At 40.5% G+C, this 24,006-nt stretch overlaps 3 protein-coding genes across 4 annotated transcripts; 2 read left to right on the forward strand and 1 right to left on the reverse strand.

Annotated features, from left to right (window-relative positions):
- The first annotated feature begins 2,494 nt into the window (after window positions 1-2,494).
- On the forward strand, window positions 2,495-8,835 carry LOC146610615 (solute carrier family 35 member E2A). Of its 2 annotated transcripts, none has more exons than XM_085344658.1 (9): window positions 2,495-2,554; window positions 3,335-3,810; window positions 5,376-5,511; window positions 5,698-5,825; window positions 6,008-6,128; window positions 6,208-6,261; window positions 6,548-6,620; window positions 6,722-6,867; window positions 7,890-8,835. In XM_085344658.1, the coding sequence occupies exons 2-9, from the start codon at window positions 3,543-3,545 to the stop codon at window positions 8,116-8,118; spliced, it is 1,155 nt and encodes a 384-aa protein (XP_085200784.1). In that variant the 5' UTR covers window positions 2,495-2,554; window positions 3,335-3,542; the 3' UTR covers window positions 8,119-8,835. The 2 variants fall into 2 exon arrangements, with proteins under 2 accessions (XP_085200784.1, XP_085200785.1); XM_085344659.1 differs by lacking the exon at window positions 2,495-2,554 and adding an exon at window positions 2,784-3,029.
- A 2,144-nt stretch (window positions 8,836-10,979) lies between these two features.
- On the reverse strand, window positions 10,980-14,392 carry slc25a45 (solute carrier family 25 member 45). Its single transcript, XM_085344523.1, has 7 exons — window positions 14,163-14,392; window positions 13,548-13,603; window positions 13,405-13,448; window positions 13,245-13,316; window positions 12,955-13,134; window positions 11,997-12,231; window positions 10,980-11,551 (listed from the first exon to the last, which is right to left on the reverse strand). The coding sequence occupies exons 2-7, from the start codon at window positions 13,582-13,584 to the stop codon at window positions 11,256-11,258; spliced, it is 864 nt and encodes a 287-aa protein (XP_085200649.1). The 5' UTR covers window positions 13,585-13,603; window positions 14,163-14,392; the 3' UTR covers window positions 10,980-11,255.
- A 4,670-nt stretch (window positions 14,393-19,062) lies between these two features.
- mad2l2 (mitotic arrest deficient 2 like 2) lies at window positions 19,063-23,017 on the forward strand. The gene is made up of 8 exons (XM_085344244.1): window positions 19,063-19,373; window positions 19,643-19,761; window positions 19,860-19,931; window positions 20,026-20,126; window positions 20,229-20,323; window positions 21,202-21,275; window positions 21,359-21,451; window positions 21,542-23,017. The coding sequence occupies exons 1-8, from the start codon at window positions 19,334-19,336 to the stop codon at window positions 21,578-21,580; spliced, it is 633 nt and encodes a 210-aa protein (XP_085200370.1). The 5' UTR covers window positions 19,063-19,333; the 3' UTR covers window positions 21,581-23,017.
- The last annotated feature ends 989 nt before the right edge of the window (window positions 23,018-24,006 follow it).

A 24,006-nucleotide genomic window follows, 5' to 3' on the forward strand; every position in this document is an offset into this window, starting at 1 on the left:
GCAGGTGGAACCAGAGATATCAAATTTGGACTCATCAGACCAAAGCACAGATTTCCACTGGTCTAATGTCTATTCCTTGTGTTTTTCAGCCCACACAAATCTATTCTGCTTGTTGCTTTTAATTAGAAGTGGTTTTCTAAGACTTAGTCTAAGTCTTGCCCTGTCAAGATGCCAATGTTCACATTTTGGACAGAGAACACAGATGTGAATGGCCATTGTGAGCGACCATCTCTGAACAGAGGGGGTGGCTTACGGCACCAACTGTCTGCCATCTATAATCCAGATTTGAGATCCCTCGCCAGACGCTTTAACACCCACTCACATCCTGGGCCATTTGACCTAAGTAAATAATATGATAGGGTGGGGCTAGGTTTCACCCAAAACCTTGGCTGATTGTGACCCACACCCATTTTCACACCTTCGCTCATGTGATTAGGCATAGGATTAATCAGGGGTCCATGACCTTCTTAGGGACACTCCCAATAGGATTTAAAAATCTTGGACTCTCCATCAATTGCTCTTAGAACTGAAGACGTTTCTCGTATGAGAGGTGAAACGTCTTCAAGGAAACTCAAAGAAGTCCAGACACTTTTCTTTCCAAGCTCCTTAGACTACAGTGACCTGAATGACTGAGGACCTTCACAGACATATTGCCTTGCACTTTGTGAGAAACACCCTTCAATTAGTGCAGGAGCATGAAAGGGAATTAGTAGTGGTTTCTTAGCAGGTATTTGACCATAAAGGCCTGATTCGTGCAGTCTCCTCTGAACAGTGGATGTAGAGATGTGTCTCTACTCTGACTATGTGTGGCATTTATCTGGGCTCTAAATCTGAGGTGCTGTTAACATGCGATTTTTCTAAGGCTGGTGACTCAGATGAATTTATCCTCAGCAGCGGAGGTGACTCTTGGTCTTCCTTTCCTGGGGCAGTCCTCATGTGAGCCAGTTTCATTGTAGGGCTTGATGGTTGACTGCACTTGGGGACACATTCAAAGTTTTAGTAATTTTCTGGACTGACTGATCGTCAGTTCTTAAAGTAATGATGAACTGGTAAGCACATCCAGCAAGATACTACGACCTCTAACTCATGATTCACTGGAGTGGCCTAGTGTGTGCAAGAAAAGGTTTCCCTCACTTTTACATCACCAACAACCTGGACTGTTTGAATGAACAAGGTGGGGTTCATGGTTTCATGTTGGTTACCATATCCTGTTTGTCAGCTCCAACCCATCAGCTCATTCAGTTCTAAGCTAAAAACCACCAAAACCACAAAAACTATGAAAACTACACATGCCACTGGGCTAGAGTACTACTGATCTTACCACAGCCACGTGTGTTAAAATATAAATCTACTTATGTGATATGCTGATATCCATTAATTACGGTAAGTAGTTGAAGTCATCTCCAGGTCTGATATTAAAGCTGTAAACACCATATATAAGAATCCATTCATGACAAAAAGCACTTTGAGAGCACAAACATCCGCTAATGGAGCTCACTCTCTGTGCAGTATTTACTTTACAGTAGCATGACAGATGTTTACTTTGATTACAGACATTATGGAGGAGTAGGTAATGGGCAATAGATATTGATTTGTAAATAAATGGAAATAAATATCTTATTGTGTAATGTTATACTACAGTATATTTTTAACTAACTGGGCAGCTCATTATTTTTCTTGGGAATAATTCCTTCAAAGGTAAAACACATTTTGGTTTGAACTTGAAAGAAAGGCAGATGTGTAATATAAAGGTGAGCGGTCAAATGTAACATGATATTTGGATGTCAAATATAATGTTGTCATTAAAATCAAAGGCAGCAGAATTTCAAGTACAGTTTTAAAGATAAAAGGCATTTTATGAATGTTTGACCTTATTTGAGCTTGAATGAGAGGTCAGGGTCAAATGTGACTTGATATTTTACCTCTTTATATGGAAATTTCTTTATGTTGACACCACACGTTTGTTTCCTACACACTGTTTATTTCTAAATATGCCGATTTCTCTGTCTTTATTGTCCATCCCGAGCCATCTTGGTAACAGTGCTAGGCGTTATTTGCTTATTGTTTATTTGGTTATTAATACGTCTGTATTAATAGTCACCAATGAAATTAGATTAAAAAATATGTTGTTCTCAACATTTTACAAACTTCACCACGTGTGCTGTTGCAGAAGTCATTCCTCTTGTGCCGACGGAAAGCTGAGAGAATGTATAATGTTTTGACAAGTGTCAAGTGTGACGTGAGCCCCACCGGAAACACGCTGATGGCAGTATGAAATTAAAAGCACAATTTAATTAATTAATTAATTTTTTCTCCAGAAAAAGCCAGGATTTTTTAAAGACTATAAATAAGTTTGAAAAAGACGTTTAGAGAGATATTTATAATGAGACAAACTTGAACTCCTGACCCTCTGGAAGACCGCTGCATTCGCCGCTGGAGATTTTATTTTGAAACTTCTGATCTGTGGCTCTTTCGATGTTACTTGACGCATGCGCATTGTTAGCAACCATGTTTCGAAGCCAGGTGCACAACTGTATGTAACCTAGAAACAAAGGTAAATTCTCTTTAACAGCGGGAAGGGTGTTGCGATGTGGGTGTTGTCCGGTGTGGATGAGAGCGCAGCGTGCTCTGTGGGTGACGCCCGCCTTGTTATATTCAGTGCAGCAGCAACAACAACCAGCAACGGCTGCTAGCTAACCTAAACTTCCTCCTGTGATAAGTCCGTTGCCTCGCTGAACCACTGTCTTCTCAGTATTTGTCAAATGTAACATGATTCGTGACGTGATATTTTTGAGTAGTTTTATCTCGTCACTGCGAGTTTCTGCGGGAAGAAGCTAGTAGCCACCCCCAACCTTGTACGTGTCAACCTTGTTTGTGTGTCGTTGGCGGTCCTTGAAGCCTCGCTGTAAGTCAGTGTTATCATCGGTTTAAGTGAACTTTGATCTGGTTTCATTCACCGTCTGTCCTCCGTCCTAGTCCTAGCCACATGTACAGCTGCTCCTTTCACTTGCAGGACTTTAACGCTGAAGGTTAGTCGTGCAAAAATTAATAACATAACAAGCTGATTATATTCATGTTTTCATCAACGGAGGATACAGTAGATACGCGTTATATGCAGTGAATTGCCTTTATATAACATAACACAGCTTACCGTGTTGAACAGTTTATGAAGTAATTTCACTGTGCACTTGTGTTTCTATGTAAACTACTGGAGCAGTGTGGGATAAATGTGCTTTGTTTGGTTTTTAAAGTAGGGCACAGCATTACAGAGCAGGGTGATTTATTTAAAGATTTTTTCCCTTCCCTGTGATCTTTCCTTTTTCCCCCCCCCCAGTATCTGCAGCAGAGGACTAGTAAGGAAACACCAAAACAGGAAGTGATTTCCAATAGTCACAGCAAGACTGAGAGGTAGCTTGCTGGACATTTCAGAGGATGGACTAAGAACCAAAAAACAAACAAGCAAACAAACCCTAAAAAACTGAGCCACATTAAGAGTCCCCCTTTTGGTGGGGCCCGCGGGGGGCCCTCAGGCAGCAGGAATAATGCCGGGCAGCAAGCAGCCACTCTGGTGCCTCTTGTCGCCGTTACGTAGCCGCCAGGAGCGAGTGGTGCTGACCCGCAGTGAGAGCCTCCCGGGGGAGCAGGTGCTGAAGATCACGGTAACGGAGACTACGGTGATCGAGGCAGAGTCCGGGGTGTCCAACTGGCGCTCCATGACCTATCTGGGTCTCTGGTACTTCTTCAGCTTCTGCACCCTGTTTCTGAACAAATATATACTGTCGCTGCTGGAAGGAGAGCCCAGCATGCTCGGTAAGAAGTAGTAAAATCATTCTGCTGCTTCTAACACTGATTAACTGCAATAATCACAAGATAAGAAAAGTGCACCTCAGTCATGAATCTTAAGATTAATGAAAAGCCATTGTGATTCAGATTGATGAAGGGCAACTTTCACATAAAACTCAAGAACGGCTTGCTGAGACAATACTTATTGTTTTAGATTGTAAAACTACCAGTGCAGCTGTGGGTAGGTGGTTTGGTGCATTCAAGGAGATTTTAATTTACCAGTAATGAGGACCTGTGTGCAGTGGCGGTCCTAGCCTGTTTGGCGCCCTGGGCGAGCACTCCCTAATTTTGCACTCCAGTATGAACACCCATCCCCCAACCCGAGAATCACCACAACATAACCTAATAACCTAACCTACACCTTAGTTCACAGATTCGCTTTGTCTAGGGTTTATTTCTGGCATTTCACACAACCCAGGATTCAAATCATGAATACATGATGGACTTGGATTTACAACGTTATGAATGAAATGTGCTCTATTTGGAAGCAGCCGGGCCCCTCCCCTTTCGAGGGGTTGTGTGTGAGACTTTAAATCATCAAACTCTAAATTCTAAATGTTAAATTGTTATTGATCCCTTTACCCCTGGTCCTAAAGTGTATATTTATTTTTTTACTCTTCTTATATATATATATTGTTTGTTTACTTGCACTGCTGTAACAGGAGCCTCGTCGTATCGTCTCTCTATATACTGGACTGTATGTAGCGGAGATGACAAAGTTTACTTTGACTTCAGCAGCGAGCAGGCGCACCGAGGGCTCTCGCGCTCACTTTTCGCGTATAGAATTTCGAAAAAACATCGGTGCAAATTACAAGTCTGTATCATGATGTCTGGTGTTTTCGTGTTTGTTGGTTTGTTTTTATTTTGTTTTACTTTGCGAGTTGGTTATTAGATGCTGCTCCAGCCAGCCAGAGAATCCCCCGCCGCCCCGCCCTCTCCTCCCTGTGCTGCAAGCAGCAGGCGCACCTCGCAAACGGAGGGCGCCCTTACTCCCAGCAAATGGGCGGTAGAAAACCGATCGGTGCCTATGCCATTCCCACTATGCGCTGGCTGATGTCAATTTTTTTTTTTTTTGCCGATGCCCGTGATGCCACCCCCACCACGATGCCGCCCCGGGCAACCGCCCGTGTCGCCCGTATCAAAAACCGCTACTGCCTGTGTGTGCTAACTGTATGTTCATGTGCATACCATTTTTGTTTGTTCAACTATGAACCGCGCCTGAGCTGTTATACAGGCCGTTACAACATGCCAAAGCAACGTGCAGAACAGCACAGCCAAGTGAAAGGTAGTGTGACAAGATGACAGAAGTGAAATTGCAGTGACACAAATGATCAGGTGATCTGAAGTTCAGTTTAAATAGACAACTGTTTATCCCACATCAGTCTGATGTCAGCATTTTTGGCATGAATGGACCCTCATAGTCAGACAGGAAACATTCATTACAGCAGTATTTTGAAGTGTTTTCTCCCTCATGAAAATTAATGTCTGCCTTTGTATTTTTTTGTGTTTTTTAACTGCCATTTTCTTGCTAGGTGCTGTTCAGATGCTCTCCACCACAGTCATAGGCTGCTTAAAGATGTTTGTTCCCTGCTGTCTGTACCAGCACAAGTCCAGAAACGAGTACCCCTCCAACTTCATCATGATTATGCTGTTTGTTGGACTTATGAGGTGAGATTGTTTGCTATCCTGTAAATATGCAGATTAATAACAGATTGAATGCATGCATTTGAAAGGAAAATAGACCTCATTGAGAATTTTGTGTTTTGTTTTTTTTATAAGTGCAGCTTGATAAGAAATTACTCTTGACTGTTGTTGCAAGTTCAGCACAGACGCCATCATTGTCTCCACTTGCAGGTTCACCACAGTGGTTCTGGGCTTGGTGAGCCTGAAGAATGTTGCCGTGTCATTCGCTGAAACAGTGAAGAGCTCGGCGCCCATTTTCACAGTCATCATGTCAAGACTGATCCTCGGGGAGTACACGGGTAAAGTTCACGTTGCTGTGCTGGCTTCAGGGCGTGTCTTTCATATGCGAAGGAACAGTGAACGCCTTATTGGTGTTGGCGTGCCTGGGTGTAGTCAGACCAGTTAGGCAGCCGCAGCTCTGGTTGCTGGTTTAGTTTAGATAAACACGGGGATTCATTTCACCTATCCCTTTTGTGTGCAGGGCTGTGGGTGAATCTGTCCCTGTTCCCAGTCATGGCCGGCCTGGGCCTCTGCACAGCCACCGAGATCAGCTTCAACATGCTCGGCTTCTCCGCTGCTCTCTCCACCAACATCATGGACTGGTACTGGAGCACACAGCACAGCTTTTCCACCAGCGGTGTATTCCCTACTTTGCCCTAACTCTTGTCTCTCTGATCTCAGCTTACAGAATGTATTCTCCAAAAAACTGCTAAGTGGAGACACATACAAATTCAGGTAAAATCATGCTTTAATTTAAACGGGTAGTCTCACTGAGAGCGAGGTCTGCCTTTCAAGAGAGACCTGTGTACAAAAAGCACATACATACAAATAGAGACAAACGGCACATTGTACATGATCATAACTGAAGAAAAACAAGTGCAAAATGGATAATTAAACCCTTTAAAAGACTTCAGTGAAAGCATTTAATGCAGCTTTTTGACTCTAAGCTGTAAAAGGCTGATGGGGTAAACACACAGCTCTTTTTTTTTTTTTTTTTTTTAACTTGGTTGTGTTATTTCAGCCCTCCCGAGCTGCAGTTCTACACCAGTGCGGCAGCAGTCATCATGCTCATACCTGCCTGGCTGTTCCTTTTGGTGAGGCAAAACAGAAGTTCTTAATTTCCAGACTTGTTAGGCCCTACAATGCTTAAGAAAACAAGCGGGTAACTTTCTTGATGGTTCTGTTTAATTTCCAGGATATCCCCACGGTTGGGAAGAGCGGACAGAGCTTGATCTTTAGTCAGGACATCATCCTGTTGCTGCTTTTCGATGGTTGCCTGTTCCACCTGCAGAGCGTCACTGCCTATGCGCTCATGGGAAGGATTTCTCCTGTTACTTTCAGGTAGGACACAAAGTCAGAAGCACTTTATCCTGCATGCCATGAGTTTCTTGGAGGCCATAGTTCCTGCTACAGTTAATTAATTGATGTATTTGAACCGCCCACGCTTAGCTTAGTAGATAACCACTTGTTGCATTTGCAGATTTTCAAGTTACACCAGTATCATCTTATCTTATCATCTCACCGGCACTGACTAAAGTCTGTTCTCTGCTGTACTAGTACAGTACAGCACAGCATCGATTTGCACCTCAGTGCTGTCTATTTACAATAGACAAACCAATCCATTAGTGAGCGTATCTGAATCCACAAAGTCCAGCGTGTTTGGCTCCCTATCCCACCTGACAGATGGGATGTGTGCTGCAGATTCCAAAATAGCTTCAGTGAAACCACAAAATGCTTAAACTTTACCGTGCTCTGCACAAGAACACTAGAGACAGCAGCAGAGATGCTGAGGCGGAGCGTGCCCAGTATGGGAATGCTCTTAATGAGCTCGTGCACATATCACTGTATATTTCCCAATATAGACCTTTTAGATTCTATAGCTGGAAGTTATTAAAGGGGGCCTACTATGCCCATTTCCAGCTCCATATATTTTTCCTTGGGCTTGAGTTGATTATTTTGTATATGCTTCACTGTTTATAGCGGGTCTTTGTGCAGGTATTTTAGTTCCATCTCTCTAAGGCGTCCCCTGATTTAGCCCTTTTCTTTTGATTGGTTGTGCCCCACTAACAGCAGCTTGGTGAGGCTTGGAGAACATGTTAGGGATCGCTCCTTTCTTTGACATCACACAGAGCCGAAAGAAGAAAAAAAAATGAGAGAAGGAGCTTTTAAAGCAGTCTGATATGTCATGGAGATAACTTATATGTACGCTGAAATTAAGATTGGAGACTGTTTAATCTGAGAATTCACCGTTCTAACATTTATATGCAGATCATAAGGATGAACATATAAAAGTCATATTAAGAAGTTTAAACTGGATGAATTTGTTGTTAGCCCCAGTAATAATCATCCTCATTCTTCCTCAGTGTTGCCAGTACTGTTAAGCACGCCCTGTCTGTGTGGCTGAGCATCATTGTGTTCAGCAACCAGGTAACCATCCTCAGCGCCACCGGGACCGTCCTCGTGTTCATCGGGGTCTTCTTGTACAACAAAGCCAGGCAGTTCCAAAGAGCAACCTTACAGGCCATGGCTGCTGAGCAGAACCACAAACCCCTTCTCCACGACCAGGACTTCAAAGCCTCTCAGTCTCACTGAGTAGCCCGCTCTTAAAGCTGTAGTGCTGCCTGAAATGAACTGGAAGCATCAATAGTTCACTCCCGTTCAAGAGCTTCTGTCTTTCAGGGTTCCTTCAGTGTCACTGTTAAAGTAAACCATTTGATGGCTTGATGAGCTGTGGGTGTGTGACCGAGCAGTCAGCCATCAGTCATCCTGTGGAACATTCTCACCAGTATTTCTTTGTACCTGACCGGATTACCACTTTAAGCCTTTTTGATCCTTTCTTTGTCTTTTATTGGTCAATAAAAGGAAGCTCAGGGTGTTTTTCCTACATTTGCATTCCATTACAGGCTAGTTTATCTCTCATCTGTGGTATAGCAGCTACTAAACGCATGGGAACTGCAAAGCTCGGACACTGTAAGATTAAAAATTTTGTAGTAATGTTAATCTTCATTGTATAATCCAGTGTAAAATGTATCTTAATAGCGTCTGAGTGTAGGGCTCCAGTGCCCGAGGTAGGAGGCCTTTTTTGAGGCTTGTCCAGCCAAAGCTTAAGACTGCTTTACACATTAGTATTCCATGTGTAAAACACTTGGATGCCACATTATTGCATTCTGAGAATGCTCATCCTCTATAACGTTATAGCTTTTTTCACTTTTTTTGTTTTGTGTACACATAAAGCTGACATGACCACTGATCCACGCTGGGACGGCAGCCCTGTTAATCTAATCAGGAAAAGAGGACTGAAAGAAGGAATAAATGGACAAGCTACTGTTTTTATACATTTATAACCTTTTTAAAAAACAGTTTATTACAACTTGAGTTTTATTTCTGTAGTTCTTGCCAGTGGCTATCAAGCTTTGTGTCTAGCAGTGCGCCAGCTGTATTTTTATTTAATTTTTTTTTTAAATAAACTGTAAAATCAGCACTTGAGGCGTTACTGTGAGTGTAACTATGTTCCTTTGATCACTTGGTTAACAGATGTTTATGCATCTTGTTATTTTTGGTGAGTTGTTAAACAGAAATGAATTTTAAACTGAAATAAATGAAACACTACTTAATAAAAGAACCACAGCTGCGGTAGTTTTCCGGAACCTCTTCGGTGGGCACCATATTTTGTGTGCCTGCTAATCATCTGCCGTAAACATGGCAAACTTCCTGGTTCGGCTCTGCTTGCTGCAGTTGTAAACACTCGGTTCTCTTATGTGGTGACAGAAACTTGTAAATGCTCACTTTTGATTGTTCCTCAAACTAAAGGAATTATTTACCATATGTGGAAAACAGCTGATGCTTTCCAGGCGTTCTGTTTTTCTTTGTGGATCTTTTCCTGTAGAACTTACTCCACATTTTGCATTTCTAGCATTTAAAAACCCCACAAACAACAAAAATAAAACCCAAGTTGCAGTAAAAACAAAAGTCATCCTGTGCTTGTCACTACAAATTTACACAATCTCAGTTCCTCCTTCTGTCCTCGCTACTTCTAATTTCAGCATCCGACCTGAAAGTGGAAGTTCCTCCACCCGTATGTAGAAAGTCGTTCTGACCGTACCCAGGACATGTCTGTCTTATTCAGTTCCAGTTTGACCGTTCTTGCTGTGCCTCGAGAAGCAGCTTTTCTTCTTCTCTTACATGTTTGTGGCCACAGTTTAACCACAAGAGCTAACTGACTTGAACTTTTTGTCTTTACATTGAAAACATTTTTTTTTTTCTCCCGTGTGGGCTCTGATTGAACATTCAGACGTTAAGAATTGATCTTTTTATACTAACCTTCCACTTTGAGTCTTTGAAATGCTGCTTCAGGAGGCAATTTTCAACATGCAGATGCTTTTTTTTCAGGCTGTTGACCAGGTTCAAAGTGTTGAGGTAATGATGAGCTGTGTTTGGAACTGTGCAAATCAAAGGTGTAAAATATTTTGCAGAGGATGTAAAAATGTTTGATGGACACTGTGCAGAAGATTAAAGTATTTTCTTTCACTATGCCGCCTGTTTAATAGTATCATGTGCTGTTAATTTACACACAGTGTACACGTATCCTGATTATGGTAATGCACTCACCAGCCACTTTATTAGGAACGCCCAACTACTTTGAGTGGATAGGCAGGCTGCAGTAACTCTAATAATTTAAAACCAATGTATGCAGAAGAGCATCTTTGAATGCACAACAGGTCTAACGTTGAAGTAGATGGGCTACAGAAGCAGAAGACCATAGTTGGGGCCACTCCTGGCTACAATTTGCACTTGCTCACCAAATCTGGATGTTAGAAAACTGGAAAAACATTGCTGAGATTACTGCAACATTCGGATGACAGATCCAGAATTAGGCATGAACACAGAAGCTTGAGTACTGCTGACCATGTCCATCCCTTTATGACCACAGCGTACCCTTCTTTTGATGGTTGCTTCCAGCAGGATAAAGCAATATCACAGTCTCAAACTGGTTTCTTAAACACGATGAGTTCACTGCACTTAAATGGTCTCCATAGTTACCAGATCTCAATCCAACAGAGCACCTTTGAGATGTGGGGAAACGGGAGATTGAAATCAGGGATGTGCAGGTGCGTGATGCTATCACATCAATCTGGAACAAAATCCCTTAGAGTTTCCAGGTCGTTGCCCAATCGATATGTTTCCGGTATGTAAAGTGTATCCACTTTTTGCACGTGTGCACAAGATTTCTTCTTGATAGTTATTTTAACACTGAGAAATATGTTGACAGAGCACTAAAGCATCGTCTCCTAAAGTAATAATTAAATCTTTCCTCGCCAATATTTACTTTTCTTGCCATAGCCTTTTCTGCTCTCGGGCCAATCCTTGAAGCACTGTACTTGTGGACTCAACGTTTTATACAACATCTGTCACTCACCCAAAAAACAAACTCAAAAGGTCTTTTTTATGGAGTCATTTCAAGTCATCACTTTTATTGTGATATGCTGTTAATGCAGAAATGTTGACTGTAGCAGTTTTGATCTAAAGTGTGTATACTCGTGTAGCAGGAGGCTCACTGGCAGCAGCTAATCTTTCCTCACCAGTAGGTTGAATTTAAAGTGTTCCCAGGTTTCTGATGCTTTGACTTATTCTACAGGCAGTTTAAAAACAGCATTTAGTAACTGAGAACACTCTTTATACTGAAATCGTCTCAAAGATATTTTATCCTTGAAGTCAGTGTCTCCATCCCTTTACTGTGAAGAGTGACTGGCTCGTGGTGGATAAAAAATCTTCATCAGGCTCTCGTAGCTGAGGAATGTGACAGCGTTGACCGGAAATGCTCTCAGGCTGTTCAGCAGGAGGCCTTTGAAAAACACCCTCACTCCTTCTTCCCTCACGCTCACTCTCATGCAGTGCAGGACGCCGCCGTACTCCCGCCCGCCGGCCCCCGACATCTGGAGCCGAGCTTTCACGACGTCCATGGGCGTGGCGAAGGACCAGGTCACCACACCTGCGAATCCACCTGCCACCAATATCACAAAGGTGCCTGAGGACAGAGAGGCAGAACTAAGACAATACTGAGGAGTTTTCTAAACGAATAGTTTTCATTAAACTATTTGCCAAAAAATGTGCCAACGGTTTTCAAAGCAGACTCTCTCGTAGAGCCAAATATGAGGTTGATATAGTAAAATATCCATGTGGGTTAATGTGTGCAGGGAAGATTTTAATGAGACCTTAAAATCAGGATCCCTGAACATAAAAGTAACTTAAGAAATAAAGATGAATTTTCATGAGTAACTAGATATTTATATTCAGCTTCATCATGTGTGTTCACCTCATTACTGGATTCATGCGCTACAAACTGAAAGCCTTAAAGATTTAAATGACTAATTCCAGTTGAGCAGCTTTTGTGAGATGAAGTCCTTTTAAAATCTGTCAGAATACAAGAAACTATCCCACTATGATATCCAGTATTATGTTATGATTGTGACCTGGCTCTTTGCCATCTTGAGTGAGAACCTTACGAGTGACCTCGTAAGGTAAGAAGTAGAGCCCATAGCAGGGGACGTCCCTCAGAGTGAGGGCCAGGCCTCCTCTGTACAGACCCCTGAGCCCCTCCTCCCTCACGATGACAGCGACGCAGTGCACGGGTCCGCGATATCGTGTTGACGTCGATTGACCCTGAAGACGCACCTTGACCAGGTCAATGGGTGCAGAAACCGACACCTGAAAACAGATTGCCCCAAATATTAAAGTAGCGTAAAGCCGAGTCATGATCTGCAGTGTAAATAAATCTCAGTTATGAAACATGAGCTGGTTTTTAATTTCCTTAAATCTCTTATCTGGTTCTGAGCTGCAGTCAGTGAACACTCGGAGGCCCCCTTGTGGTCAGATGTAACATTGCATGAAGAAAACCTGAATTTCTGTGAAAGCAGTGATAATCCTGTTGTTTCAGCATTTACTTTGGCAAGAGCACCAGCTTTAATTGTTTAATACAGTTTTTGTCTATTTGTTTGTTTTTTCTTTTGTTCTCTGTGTAACAGAGTTAGAAAATAGCTTAATGAATTTCCACAAAATTGATGTGCTTTGTGAATAGTTGGAGCCACCTGGTGGACAAATACCGCAACTGCAACTGTTTCAAATTGCTGCACAGCGCATGCCTCAGCAAAGGAAAATACTCCCAAGCTGGTGGTAGGTGCTTGTGAGCGCCAAAGTCTGTCCTAATGCAGTCACACTGATGCAGTAATGGCTGATAAAGTACTTCAAACGGACTTGGTTGAGATTCTTCTGTAGGTATGTTTGTATCTCGTGGCTTGCAGCTAGAATGTTGGTGTGAGCAGTGATTTTTGCAACGTGTGTGGTCTCCTGCAGCTCTAACAGATGAAGCTTTGTGCATACACAGTTGCATGGCAGTGACATGTGCAACCACAGAACATCAGGTGATCTTACCTGCACCAGGCCTGAGAAGCAGCCAGCAGTGAAGACCTGTGCAGCAGAGGCCGGTTTGCCTCGACTGCGCTGAGACTTAGTGAGGTAACCTAAAGCATTACTGTAACAGCCAAAGACAACGGAGTTGGTGATGCCAGTGGTCAGCACAGGAAATGCCATGCCCTTAAAGAATCCATGGAGCTGATGTGATTAAAGCATAAAGGATCAGTGCTGTCTTATCCCAGTGGAGCATTACACTACTTCACGTCAGTATTTCTTGCAAAACAATGTAGGAAAAATGTGGTACCCACCCCTTCATGAGAGTATGTTTTAATCACACAGTGAAATATCCCTTTATACACAGACTGGGCTTGGAGACGTACCTACAAATGTAAGAAGAGATGTAAAATAAAAAATAAGAAACAATTTGTGCATTAAGTCATATTTATTGGTTTCAAAGTGTCATGCAACCTTCACAGTGTCTAACGGATGTCCTACTGCAATTCCCAGTGCACCTACAACAACCAACAACAACATTTTATTTCTCCACAATCAGACAATTACTGCTCTGTGTTACATTTTCTGTTGTTCTCTTAAAAACAGGATTTTCCTACCTGAAATGCTCCCAGCTAAAAATTCCAAGAGAGGCATGACTTTTACAGTTTCAAATCTGCAAGAAAACCACAGTGTTTCAAAACTCATAAAGATAAAACCTAAAGATGCAGCTTTACAGCTGTCATAACTGAAGCTGATTGGTCTGGCAGTCAAGGAGGTTAATGTGTGACTTATTTTAGAAATGGTACTCTATGGGGGTTGCATCAAAATCAAAGTCCAAGGTGAAAATCCCACAACAATTTTTTTTTATGGCTCAGAAAATGGAATTTTCAGGAGTGATTGAGAACACAAACATATGGATTCTGGCCTGAGTTAAGGCAGTATGGCATTTCACACACATTCCTCACAATCTATTATTATTTACGATCATCTGACAAACAAAAACATTTATTATGCTTCAGTAAATGAACATAAAAGATGGTTTTTAGGGTTGCCAAAACAGTAAATGGTAACCAAACCTTATAATTTAGCCAGGTTTAATCTTTGTGGAATGGTTAAAATACAATAGCGTGTTCAGGAGGACAGTTCGCTTTCCAGTTCTTTCTTCTTCTTCTTTTGCATGGTGTTTTTTAATATCCAGTTCTAGAAAAAAAAAATAACAGCACCTTGCCTACCTTTAGAGCTGTAACATCCTACGAATAAATTTGTGCAACAGAGAGTGAAGAGGACTGCCCCTCTGTTGGTCTTCCTTGGTCTCCTTGTGTTGGTCTGGAGTTTTGATCTCCTCCATACCTGCTTCATGCCCTGGTGGACGGGGCTGTGGCTCCCCACACCCTCTAGCAGATCATTACATGTAGGAACCTTTTAAAAACAAGCGCGTTCATGCTCACAGGTGTACACACGGGTGCTCACACACACAAACTACACCCTTTTTGGCTCCTACCTCAAAGCAGGCACGTGCAGGGGGGGGGGGGGGGGGGGGGCTAGAGGGGCTTGAGCACCCGCCCCTTTCCTGATGGGTGCCCAAGGTGCCCTTTTGATAGGGCAACTTTTTAAAAAAAATTATCAGTATTTTTTTTATGTGTGTGTGCGTGCGGAGTCCTGTCTGTGCCCCTCAACAATAATATTTAACTATTAATCACAGTTTTGCTAAATAAAAGGATCTGGCTTGCATCAGTCACATGATCACATTTAACCAATGATCGCCCTTGACGGCAGAACGCGCTAGTTACGAGACGGGAACGAGCTCACAAAGAGCACGCGCATTTTTAGCGGTCCGGAGCTGTAGGAGAAACACAAGTTAACTCAGAGACACAGACTGATGCGACAAAACCAGTAAGTAGGTGTACAGCTTACACTGTAGTGTATAGCACCCAGGAGTATTGGCTTATTATGTACACGTTGGTAAGCTGTCTTGTTGCAACTGATGAATTGAAACAAACGAGCGTGCTGTGTGTGCAACAGCGCGACAAACATTACCTGTCCTTTTATTAACTGCACAAGTAGTGCTGGTCATAGCTGCTGGCTACCTGTGTAAGGCTGTCATGGGTCTGTAGCTCTGTCACCGTTTTAGGGAACATATTTAGTTTTAAAGTATTTAGAAACATATTTAGTTTTAAAGTAAGTTTCCGGGCTTTTCCTGCCTTTCTGGAGGGATTATTTTTCACTAAAAACGATCTAATATGCATGTCCACATAATTATGCATTATTATAATTATAATATATTAAAAAACACACGCTGTATTTTAAAGAACATACATTAAGAAGCAGATTATATTAGATTTATATTTTAAATAAGATAAGATAAGATAAGATAAGATAGAACTTTATTAATCCCTCGGGTGGGTTCCTCTGGGAAATTCGATTTCCAAAAAGCACAGCACCGACAGAAGTAAGACATAAGACAAAATTTGGATTTTACAGCAGTAAAATTATTGTATCTCTACAGTTTAAAAATGTAATAAGCTTTGCCCTGCACAGAGTGGATATTGAAACAAATGGAATCATCATAAATACACTTTAGAGTCAGACCTGTTACAGATCGTCAACTTTTCTTTATTATCAGGTGTGTTTCCAGAATCACTAAAAACTGCTGTAATCAAACCTATACTGAAAAAGGACAATCTTGACAAGACACAAATGAACAACTACAGGCCGATCTCAAATCTCCCGTTTTTAAGTAAGATCATTGAAAAAGCAGTTTCTCAACAGCTCAGTTACTTCTTAAAACAGAATAATTGCTACGATGCCTTCCAGTCAGGTTTTAGACAGAACCACAGCACTGAAACCGCTCTGACCAAAGTGTTTAATGACATATGTCTGAATACAGACAGTGGAAAAATGTCAGTCCTAGTTTTACTGGATCTCAGTGCAGCATTTGATACAGTTGACCACAACATATTACTCAAACGACTGGAGAACTGGACAGGTCTTTCAGGAACTGTACTAAACTGGTTCAAAACATACGTAGAAAACAGGAAATACTTTGTATCAATAGGTAACTTCACATCTGAGCAGACAAGTATCACATGTGGAGTTCCCCAAGGTTCCATCTTGGGACCCCTTCTGTTTAACATCTACATGCTCCCACTGGCACAGATTATAAACAACAACAAAATAAACTATCACAGCTATGCAGATGACACACAAATATATATCACAATGTCACCAGGAGACCGAGGCCCTGTACAGGCTCTTGGTAAATGCATTGAGGAAATCAATGACTGGTTGTGCCACAATTTTCTCCAGCTAAACAAAAACAAAACTGAGGTAATAGTCTTTGGCGCCAAAGAAAAACGATTACAGTTCACCAGAGAACTTCAATCTATACACCTAAAAACCACAAACCAGGCGAGAAATTTGGGTGTAGTGATGGATGCAGACCTAAACTTAGAAAAACACATTAAGACAATAACAAAATCAGCTTACTATCACCTCAAGAATATATCAAGGATAAAAGATCTGATGTCTCAACAGGACCTGGAAAAACTAGTCCATGCATTCATCTTTAGTAGGCTTGATTACTGTAACAGCATCTTTACAGGTCTACCTAAAAAATCAGTCAGACAACTACAGCTCATTCAGAACTCTGCTGCTCGAGTCCTCACTAAGACCAAAAAAGTGGACCACATCAGTCCAGCTCTGAGGTCCTTACACTGGCTGCCTGTCCGTCAGAGGATAGACTTTAAAGTTCTGATGCTGGCCTATAAAGCTCTGAATGGTTTAGGACCAAAATACATCAGTGACCTCCTGACCCAGTATGAACCATCCAGATCCCTCGGGTCATCTGGATCCGGTCTTTTATCAGTTCCCAGAGTCAGAACCAGACACGGAGAAGCTGCATTCAGCTTTTATGCTCCTTATATCTGGAACAAACTCCCAGAAAGCCTCAGATCAGCTGAAACACTCAGTTTATTTAAATCCAGGTTGAAGACTCACCTGTTCTCAGCTGCATTTGAATAAAGCACCAAATCCACACTTTAAGCTTAAATTTCAAAACTTACATTTAACTACTGATTTTATCTACTGTTCTGATTTTATCTGTTTTGATTTTATATACTGTTGTTTGTTTGTTTGTTAATTAGTTAGTTAGTTTATTTGCTTGTTTTATTCAATTTTAAATCATGCTTTTTATTTGTTCTTGTTTCTAATGTCTCTGTAAAGCACTTTGAATCACCTTGTTGTTGAATTGTGCTATACAAATAAACTTGCCTTGCCTTGCCTTGCCATTATTTCATATTTATTACTTCCCCCTCCTCATTGCTTTATTATTGTAGCTCATAGTATATACAGTATTCTGAAGAAGGTCTAAAATGTCACTGTGTGTGTGTGCATGTGTGTGTTTTATGTATATGGATTTTTTAAAATTATTACTCATGATATAACATTGTCCAGACATGGCTGGTAAGGACATGAGGAGGAAACAGTAGGAGCTGTGTGAGGCTGCTAAAGGCAGTGCTATAACATTTTTCTGTCATCATTTTATTATAGATTAAGTGCAAGAGTTGTTAGGTGTGGATAATTAGATTATAGTTTATTGCAATAACAAGTTGTGCCTTGTTCTCAGATAGACAGCAAGTGGAGAGTGATATATGAAATGATGGGATGGAAGGAAGAAGAGAAGCAAAGAGTGATTCACAGGCAGAGCCTAAATTATTTCTCACAGTTTTTTGTTGCCTTATGGTTCCAAGCGCTGTCACCAATCTTTGTATTTTGTTATTATCTCATGACACTTGTTTAATCAGCTACCATCTCTCCTATGGACTTTTTAATGTCTACAGTCTCAGATCAACACAGCCCTGACCTTCCCATATTAGATTCTTGATGAATGTGTGTTGTTGTTATTCAACCTGGTTCAATGTGCCCCTTTTTAACTTTGAGCACCCGCCCCTTTAAACCTCTCTGCACGGCCCTGCCTCAAAGCAAACTGCACTGTCCATCTTACGTGTTGCGCAATAATGTTTAACACTTAGTATTTACTGTTATGTTCCCATAGATCATCATGATGTTGTTTATCCCTTGTTAAATGCTTGTTTTCTTTTTTCTTTCTCAACAGGTGATCCAGGTGATTGATATATGTATTTTTGTCTGCTTATTTTGTTGGTTTTTGTTTTTTGCCCTTTATCCCCGTCCCTCTTCTCCGCTGTTTTTTCCTCTTTCTTTCTCCCTTTTCTTTTCCTCATTCAAGTCTGTCCCGTATCTAGCAAGTGAAAATAAAAAATAAAATAAACAATAAAAGGTGAATCAAATAGACCATTACGGCAAGGCTGGGATCGTCCATTTGGTAAAGTAAATCCGTTGGGCATCTTTCTTCGCCTTTAGACAATAATTCTGATGGCAAAAGAGCCAAACGGGACAGGCAAAAAAAAAAAAAAGAGAGAGTGAAGAGGACTTTTGATGTAAGTTAGCATTTGAATTCAAACAACCAAAAAATGTAAAAAGAAAAAGAATAAGCGTAATAAACAGATTGTTGTGATTGTCTAAATAACCAGGTATAACATTAGTCACCCTTAGTTAGGCTGCATATGATTTACTGTTTTAATTCAATATGTTTCATGCGTAATTGGTATGTTTTCATATTTATGAGCAATGGGACACCTCGGGATGGCATAACCTTGCTGAGGAGACAGAATACCTGCATTCGGCAAGACTGATAATTAAGGATATTTTCATTCATGAAGCTGTCATAGCAAGTATAAAACCATAACTAAAAAATTAAAACCAACTTTTAAAAAATCTGATAATTATCTAATAATTGGTAATTATCAAAACAAAATTGTGAACTCAATTAATTAGTGAAATAAAGCCTATTATCAATTATAATATAATAAAATATAATATAATATAAGACAAAAATAAATGTTTCAGTGCTTTTTGCCAATCACCTCGCGGTATTATTATTATTATTATTATTATTATTATTATTTTGTAATAACTGTTGCGGAAAAAAAAGGTGGAAACTAAAAATAAAACCAACGGTCCATATCACGTCATCACAAGTGGACGGCAGAGTACGCAATTGTAAACAACGAGTGACGTCACCTCGGCGGGCGACGAAGCTTCGCGTACAAAAAAAAAGAAATGCCGCGGTTCGGGTCGGCAGGTTGCTAATGTCTCCGGGTGTCTTCATGTGGACCGTTGCGGGTTTTTTTAAACACGTGTAAAATTCTGTAAAAACTGAACTTCTTATCTCTTCGGTTGTCAGGTACAGCAGCAACAAAAAACGAGATATTGAACCATTAAAATCAATACGAGGACCGGTAAGACTGCTGCTTTACACAAGTTAGCAAGTCGTACAGAAAATTAAGCATTTAAATTTAATTTTGCTGAACCAGGGGAGTAAAACATGACAACTCTAACGAGGCAAGATCTCAATTTTGGGCAAGGTAAGGCCATTAAAGGAATATATATATACCAGGTCTGGTCAGCTCGGCGAGACTACTGTTAATTTTCCAATAGGTAGTTGTCCCCCTTGCAAAGTCATGGGCATATGGAACCTACATAAACCATGCTGTCACTGTCTGCCTGGGTTTTACTATGAATTAAAGTGAGCTAAGTAGGTGACGCTATATTGCTGAATGTTTGCATTGGGTTTGGCGGGACTTTGTCACATTAGCAAGAACACGAGAGGTTTTATTGTTCGCATGTTTTCCAGTGGTTGCTGACATTCTGTGTGAATTCCTGGAGGTCGCTATTCATCTCATCCTGTATGTCCGTGAGGTTTATCCCTCTGGGATATTTCAGAAGCGAAAGAAGTACAACGTACCTGTGCAGGTACTGTTTTATGTGTTATTACTATTTGTTTGCAGCTGTTAGGTGTGTGCATATTAGCTTCTCTAATACAGGACTTCTGTTGGTGTGTTTTATTCCAGATGTCATGTCACCCAGAGCTGAATCAGTATATCCAAGATACACTACACTGTATAAAGCCACTCATTGAAAAGGTAAGCTATGTCCTGAAAGTGACGGGTCAATGTCACACAAAGTGTACTCTCATTTCTCCTCTTACTGCTCTGATATCCTCCATTCGCCTCTTAGAACGATGCAGAGAAGGTGGTTGTGGTCATCATGGACAAAGAGCATCATCCAGTAGAGAGATTTGTTTTCGAGATTTCCCAGCCACCACTGCTCTCCATCAGGTTGCCCTCCACATTTTAATGTTTACTAAAAAGAAGCATCTTTCCGTTGAAATACATTTTTACTGTGACACTGGTCACTGACTGCTATTTGTGTTTTCACAGCTCAGACACGTTGCTGTCACACGTGGAGCAGCTGCTGAGGGCATTCATCCTGAAGATCAGCGTGTGTGATGCTGTTTTAAATAGTAATCCACCAGGTAATGTCATCGTGGCTCACCGGAAGAGAAGACAATTACATACATGCTTATATACTCATATACTCTGCAAAAGTTTTGGAAAGATTTTTAAATGATATCCTTTAAGTCACATGATTCAGCACAAAGTCTTGCCTAAGCAGCTTAAGAGGATTCTCTTCATTACTGGGGTAAATATTTGTGTTCACCTTTGGAAGATAGGAGGTGCATAAATTGATTTACCCATTAGCAAATGATTTACATTCATTTAAGTCTGTGCTCACTTTTCTTCATTGCAAACACCACATACTCCTTTAAAGGCTTACAGACACAAACTAACTCATTCACTTGGCACACATAAACATGAGAACACACCAAATCTACCTCAGAAAACTGTCAGAACTCTTAATGTCAGAAAGCCTTCCAAGAAGACAGAGTAAAGGTCAATTTTGATTGTGTATATATATACCTTATTTTATTTGACTTTGCCCTTTGACTGTACTTGAGATTATTTATATATTTTTGGATTTTAGATAACATTTTCTTTTAAAAAAATTCCATTAAAACGTGACACGGAAATACAGTCAAAGGTTTAGTTTTTTTGTTTGTTTTTTGACAGGTGTTGTATGCAGTTAAAATTTAAAACATTACAATTTCTAAAATGGAAACCAATTGGGGTTTCATTTTGAAATACCTGTAGAGTTTTCTATATTTATTATTGCTAATTAATAAGACAAAAGTATTTCTTATCAGATTAATTGATGGAATAATCAAGCCTTTGTCAGAAATCTATGCCAATTAAACTGAAGTCCAGAGAAAGGTGACATTATAGTGCACATAAGGTGGTATGGGCTCATAGATTTGACTGATTGAACTGTTTTACTTTTCTTTTTTTGTCACAGGGTGTTCGTTTACAGTACTAGTACATACCAGAGATGCTGCTACTCGCAATATGGAGAAGGTTCAAGTAATTAAGGTGAGGTGTTTAAATGCACTTACTCAGAAACACAGAATTGTTATTTACATGTGTTGGTCACATTAATGTGTTTGCCTCTGCAGGATTTTCCATGGATAGTCGCTGATGAGCAAGAAGTCCACATGCAGGAGCCTAGACTCATTCCACTAAAGACTATGACTTCTGATATAGTAAAGGTAAGCAGAAGCATCCCATTCACTGATTCATTTAATGGTGAATTATTGTCATCTGCATGTCCACATTGTTTGGTTGTTTGCCTTTAACAGATGCAGCTGTATGTGGAAGAGAGAGCCCAGAAAACATAGATGCTTTCTTAGCAGAAACCATGCTGCAGGAGATAATCTGTGACACCAGGGAATCCCAGGCAGAATCTTCAACACAGCCTATCAGTGCTGAATTGATGAGTTGTTGAGGAACACATGGGGAGAGAGTGATGTTCCCTGTGAAATGTATTTTTATGAGGTCCATTAACTTTGCTTCTGGCGGCGTTAAAGGTTGGACTCGCACACTGGGTTGATAGAAGTCCTTTATCATCAGCGTGGGCCATTTTCTCATTCCACATAAATGCGTGATTATGGTTCTGTTTGTGAAATTCTGGGCCGTTGGTTAAAATGTATATATTTTTAATTTATTTCCCGTTATGTGCCAGGAAAGTCTTTCAGCTCTTCATCACACTCCACTGCTAAATATCATCCTTTTTGCTGATAGCAGTCAAGTCTGATATTGTCATGAATGTGGTCAGTGTAGCTGTGCATCCGTGCTGATACGTAATGTATTTTGTTGTTTTTTGAATGGAGATTTTTAGGGTAACCGGATGGAAATGTCCTTGTAACTCTATGAAATTCAAAGCATATGGAAATCAGGAAAACAGTGTAGTATGTACCATTAACACCAGTCTGTAAACTGAGATGACAGTTGTATTGTTAGTGCAATAATATTACTCTGTTTCTTTGTAGGCAGATTTATTTGCTGAAACTCCCACAGACAGCCTGTCCTTATAACTCCACATGGAGGTCGTCTGTCAGTCTGTCTCACTCTGTTTATTGTACGGTGTCTTAACTCTCTGTAATGTCCTGCCGAGCAGTTTCTTGCATGGTGTCCACAGCAGCATCTATCAGGAAAGCCTTCCTGGAGTTTCTGTGAAGTTAAAGGATTTCGTTGTGTGCATTTGCAACCAGGGGTAGCATTCTCTTCTATTGTTGGATGGCAAATAGAAAGTTCTAATGGAGCATTTGATTTTTTTTTTCCGTTCACAGAAGTTTGTTTTAATATGTGAAAGTTTATTAAACTCTAAAAAAAAACAAACAAACCAAAAAACGAACTGTAATGTAAATAAAGGTCTTGGTATAAGAATTCAAGGACCCAAACACATGACAGGAGGAAGAGTAACATCTGAAATCTGAATCTTTTAACAAGTTGAAGTCATACAAACAGGTGGTTAATTCCACCAAGGGGCAAAAAACAAACCAAGTGCTACAGGAGGAAATCTAACAAAAACCAATAATGTGCGAGAAATAAACTAACACAGGGAAAATGGGGAAAACAGTTTGTCTTTGTACAACCGAGCTGTCGGCTTTCAATCTGCCGTTTGGGAAATGATGCACAGGAGGTCTAAATACCACGGAGACTGATTAGCTACATGAAGTGTCTCACAAAGTAGTTCTGGCACAAGAATATGAGTTTTCCTGTCTGACAGCAGATCATTTATGGTCTGCATAACAATAGCTAGAATACCACATTAACACAAGATCTTCAGCCTTGCATGCAACTGAACTGTTTACAGTGCTTTTAAATGTAAATGGTTGGTATTGTTTGCACAATGATTCATAGGCATTAACTTTCACGTCAGTTTAGCCCTTAATAAACTTAAAGCTTAAATTTAATTTGTATTGTTTGCAGGATTGTGTCATATGAAACCAAAAGACACTTCATAGATTTAAAATATTAAAATGATCTGATACCACACGAACACGACAGGCTCTCTAAAGTTCAGTTCATTAAGAAAACACAGAGGTTGTGTTCTTTTATGAAAAACAGAGAGAACTTAGATTGAGTTGAGGTTTAAAAATAGATCACTTTTTAGCATAAAAGTAAAAAAGTAGGTTTTTAAACATCCATTTTGTCTTTACTGCGTAGTGATGTACTGGAGTATGTGTGTGGAGTAGATGTGTTAAATACAAATGTATTAAAGGAAGCTGAGATCCAAAACTGTTGAAGCTGCAGTTGTTCAGAACAATTGGGAAGAAATCGAACAAAAGCAGAAGGTCTGGATGAGTTTGAGTGTCACTAAAAGACCAGCAGTAGCAAACATTAAACTTACTCAGTCAACTTCCACAGTGGCTGATCTTCAAATGACTCACAAATGTTTGTCTAAACTATTGCTCACCCTCAGTCTAAACCAAGGTGATCTAAGACTCCTGCAGTCCACAGAAATACCACAGTCAGTAGATCCAAAGGTATCTCCTGCCCAAAGGAGTTTATCTCTAGTTATCAGTTTGGACAAAAAAACAGCCTGATATTTTTGGAGAAGGATATGAATTAATATTTTACACTTCATAGAACATCATATAATGATATAACTCCATTTTCATGTGCCGTAGTATCAGTATGAACCATGAATTTGTATATTTTCTGATCACAATAAATCCGATTCAGTCACAGCTCATTCTGCATATGAAGCTTATGCTTTTTTGGTGTGTTTTAAATCTCTTTTCTCTCCTGACCTCCTGGT

This window comes from Diplotaxodon limnothrissa, linkage group LG20 (genome assembly GCF_057381915.1).
Source record: "Diplotaxodon limnothrissa isolate DT_005_m linkage group LG20, D_limnothrissa_male_GT1.1, whole genome shotgun sequence".
NCBI lineage: Eukaryota > Metazoa > Chordata > Actinopteri > Cichliformes > Cichlidae > Diplotaxodon > Diplotaxodon limnothrissa.

Bases quoted from the DNA above. Each gene is read 5' to 3' on its own strand.
- LOC146610615 (XM_085344658.1), top strand. From the start codon at position 3,543: ATGCCGGGCAGCAAGCAGCCACTCTGGTGCCTCTTGTCGCCGTTACGT. The intron at 5,512-5,697 runs GTGAGATTGTTT...CTCCACTTGCAG, and splicing joins CTGTTTGTTGGACTTATGAG to GTTCACCACAGTGGTTCTGG. The intron at 5,826-6,007 runs GTAAAGTTCACG...TTTTGTGTGCAG, and splicing joins GATCCTCGGGGAGTACACGG to GGCTGTGGGTGAATCTGTCC.
- mad2l2 (XM_085344244.1), top strand. From the start codon at position 19,334: ATGACAACTCTAACGAGGCAAGATCTCAATTTTGGGCAAG. The intron at 19,374-19,642 runs GTAAGGCCATTA...CATGTTTTCCAG, and splicing joins AGATCTCAATTTTGGGCAAG to TGGTTGCTGACATTCTGTGT. The intron at 20,324-21,201 runs GTAATGTCATCG...TTTTTGTCACAG, and splicing joins TTTAAATAGTAATCCACCAG to GGTGTTCGTTTACAGTACTA.
- slc25a45 (XM_085344523.1), bottom strand. From the start codon at position 13,584: ATGCCTCTCTTGGAATTTTTAGCTGGGAGCATTTCAG. The intron at 13,449-13,547 runs GTAGGAAAATCC...TGGTTGTTGTAG, and splicing joins TTTAGCTGGGAGCATTTCAG to GTGCACTGGGAATTGCAGTA. The intron at 13,317-13,404 runs GTTGCATGACAC...TTACATTTGTAG, and splicing joins ATCCGTTAGACACTGTGAAG to GTACGTCTCCAAGCCCAGTC.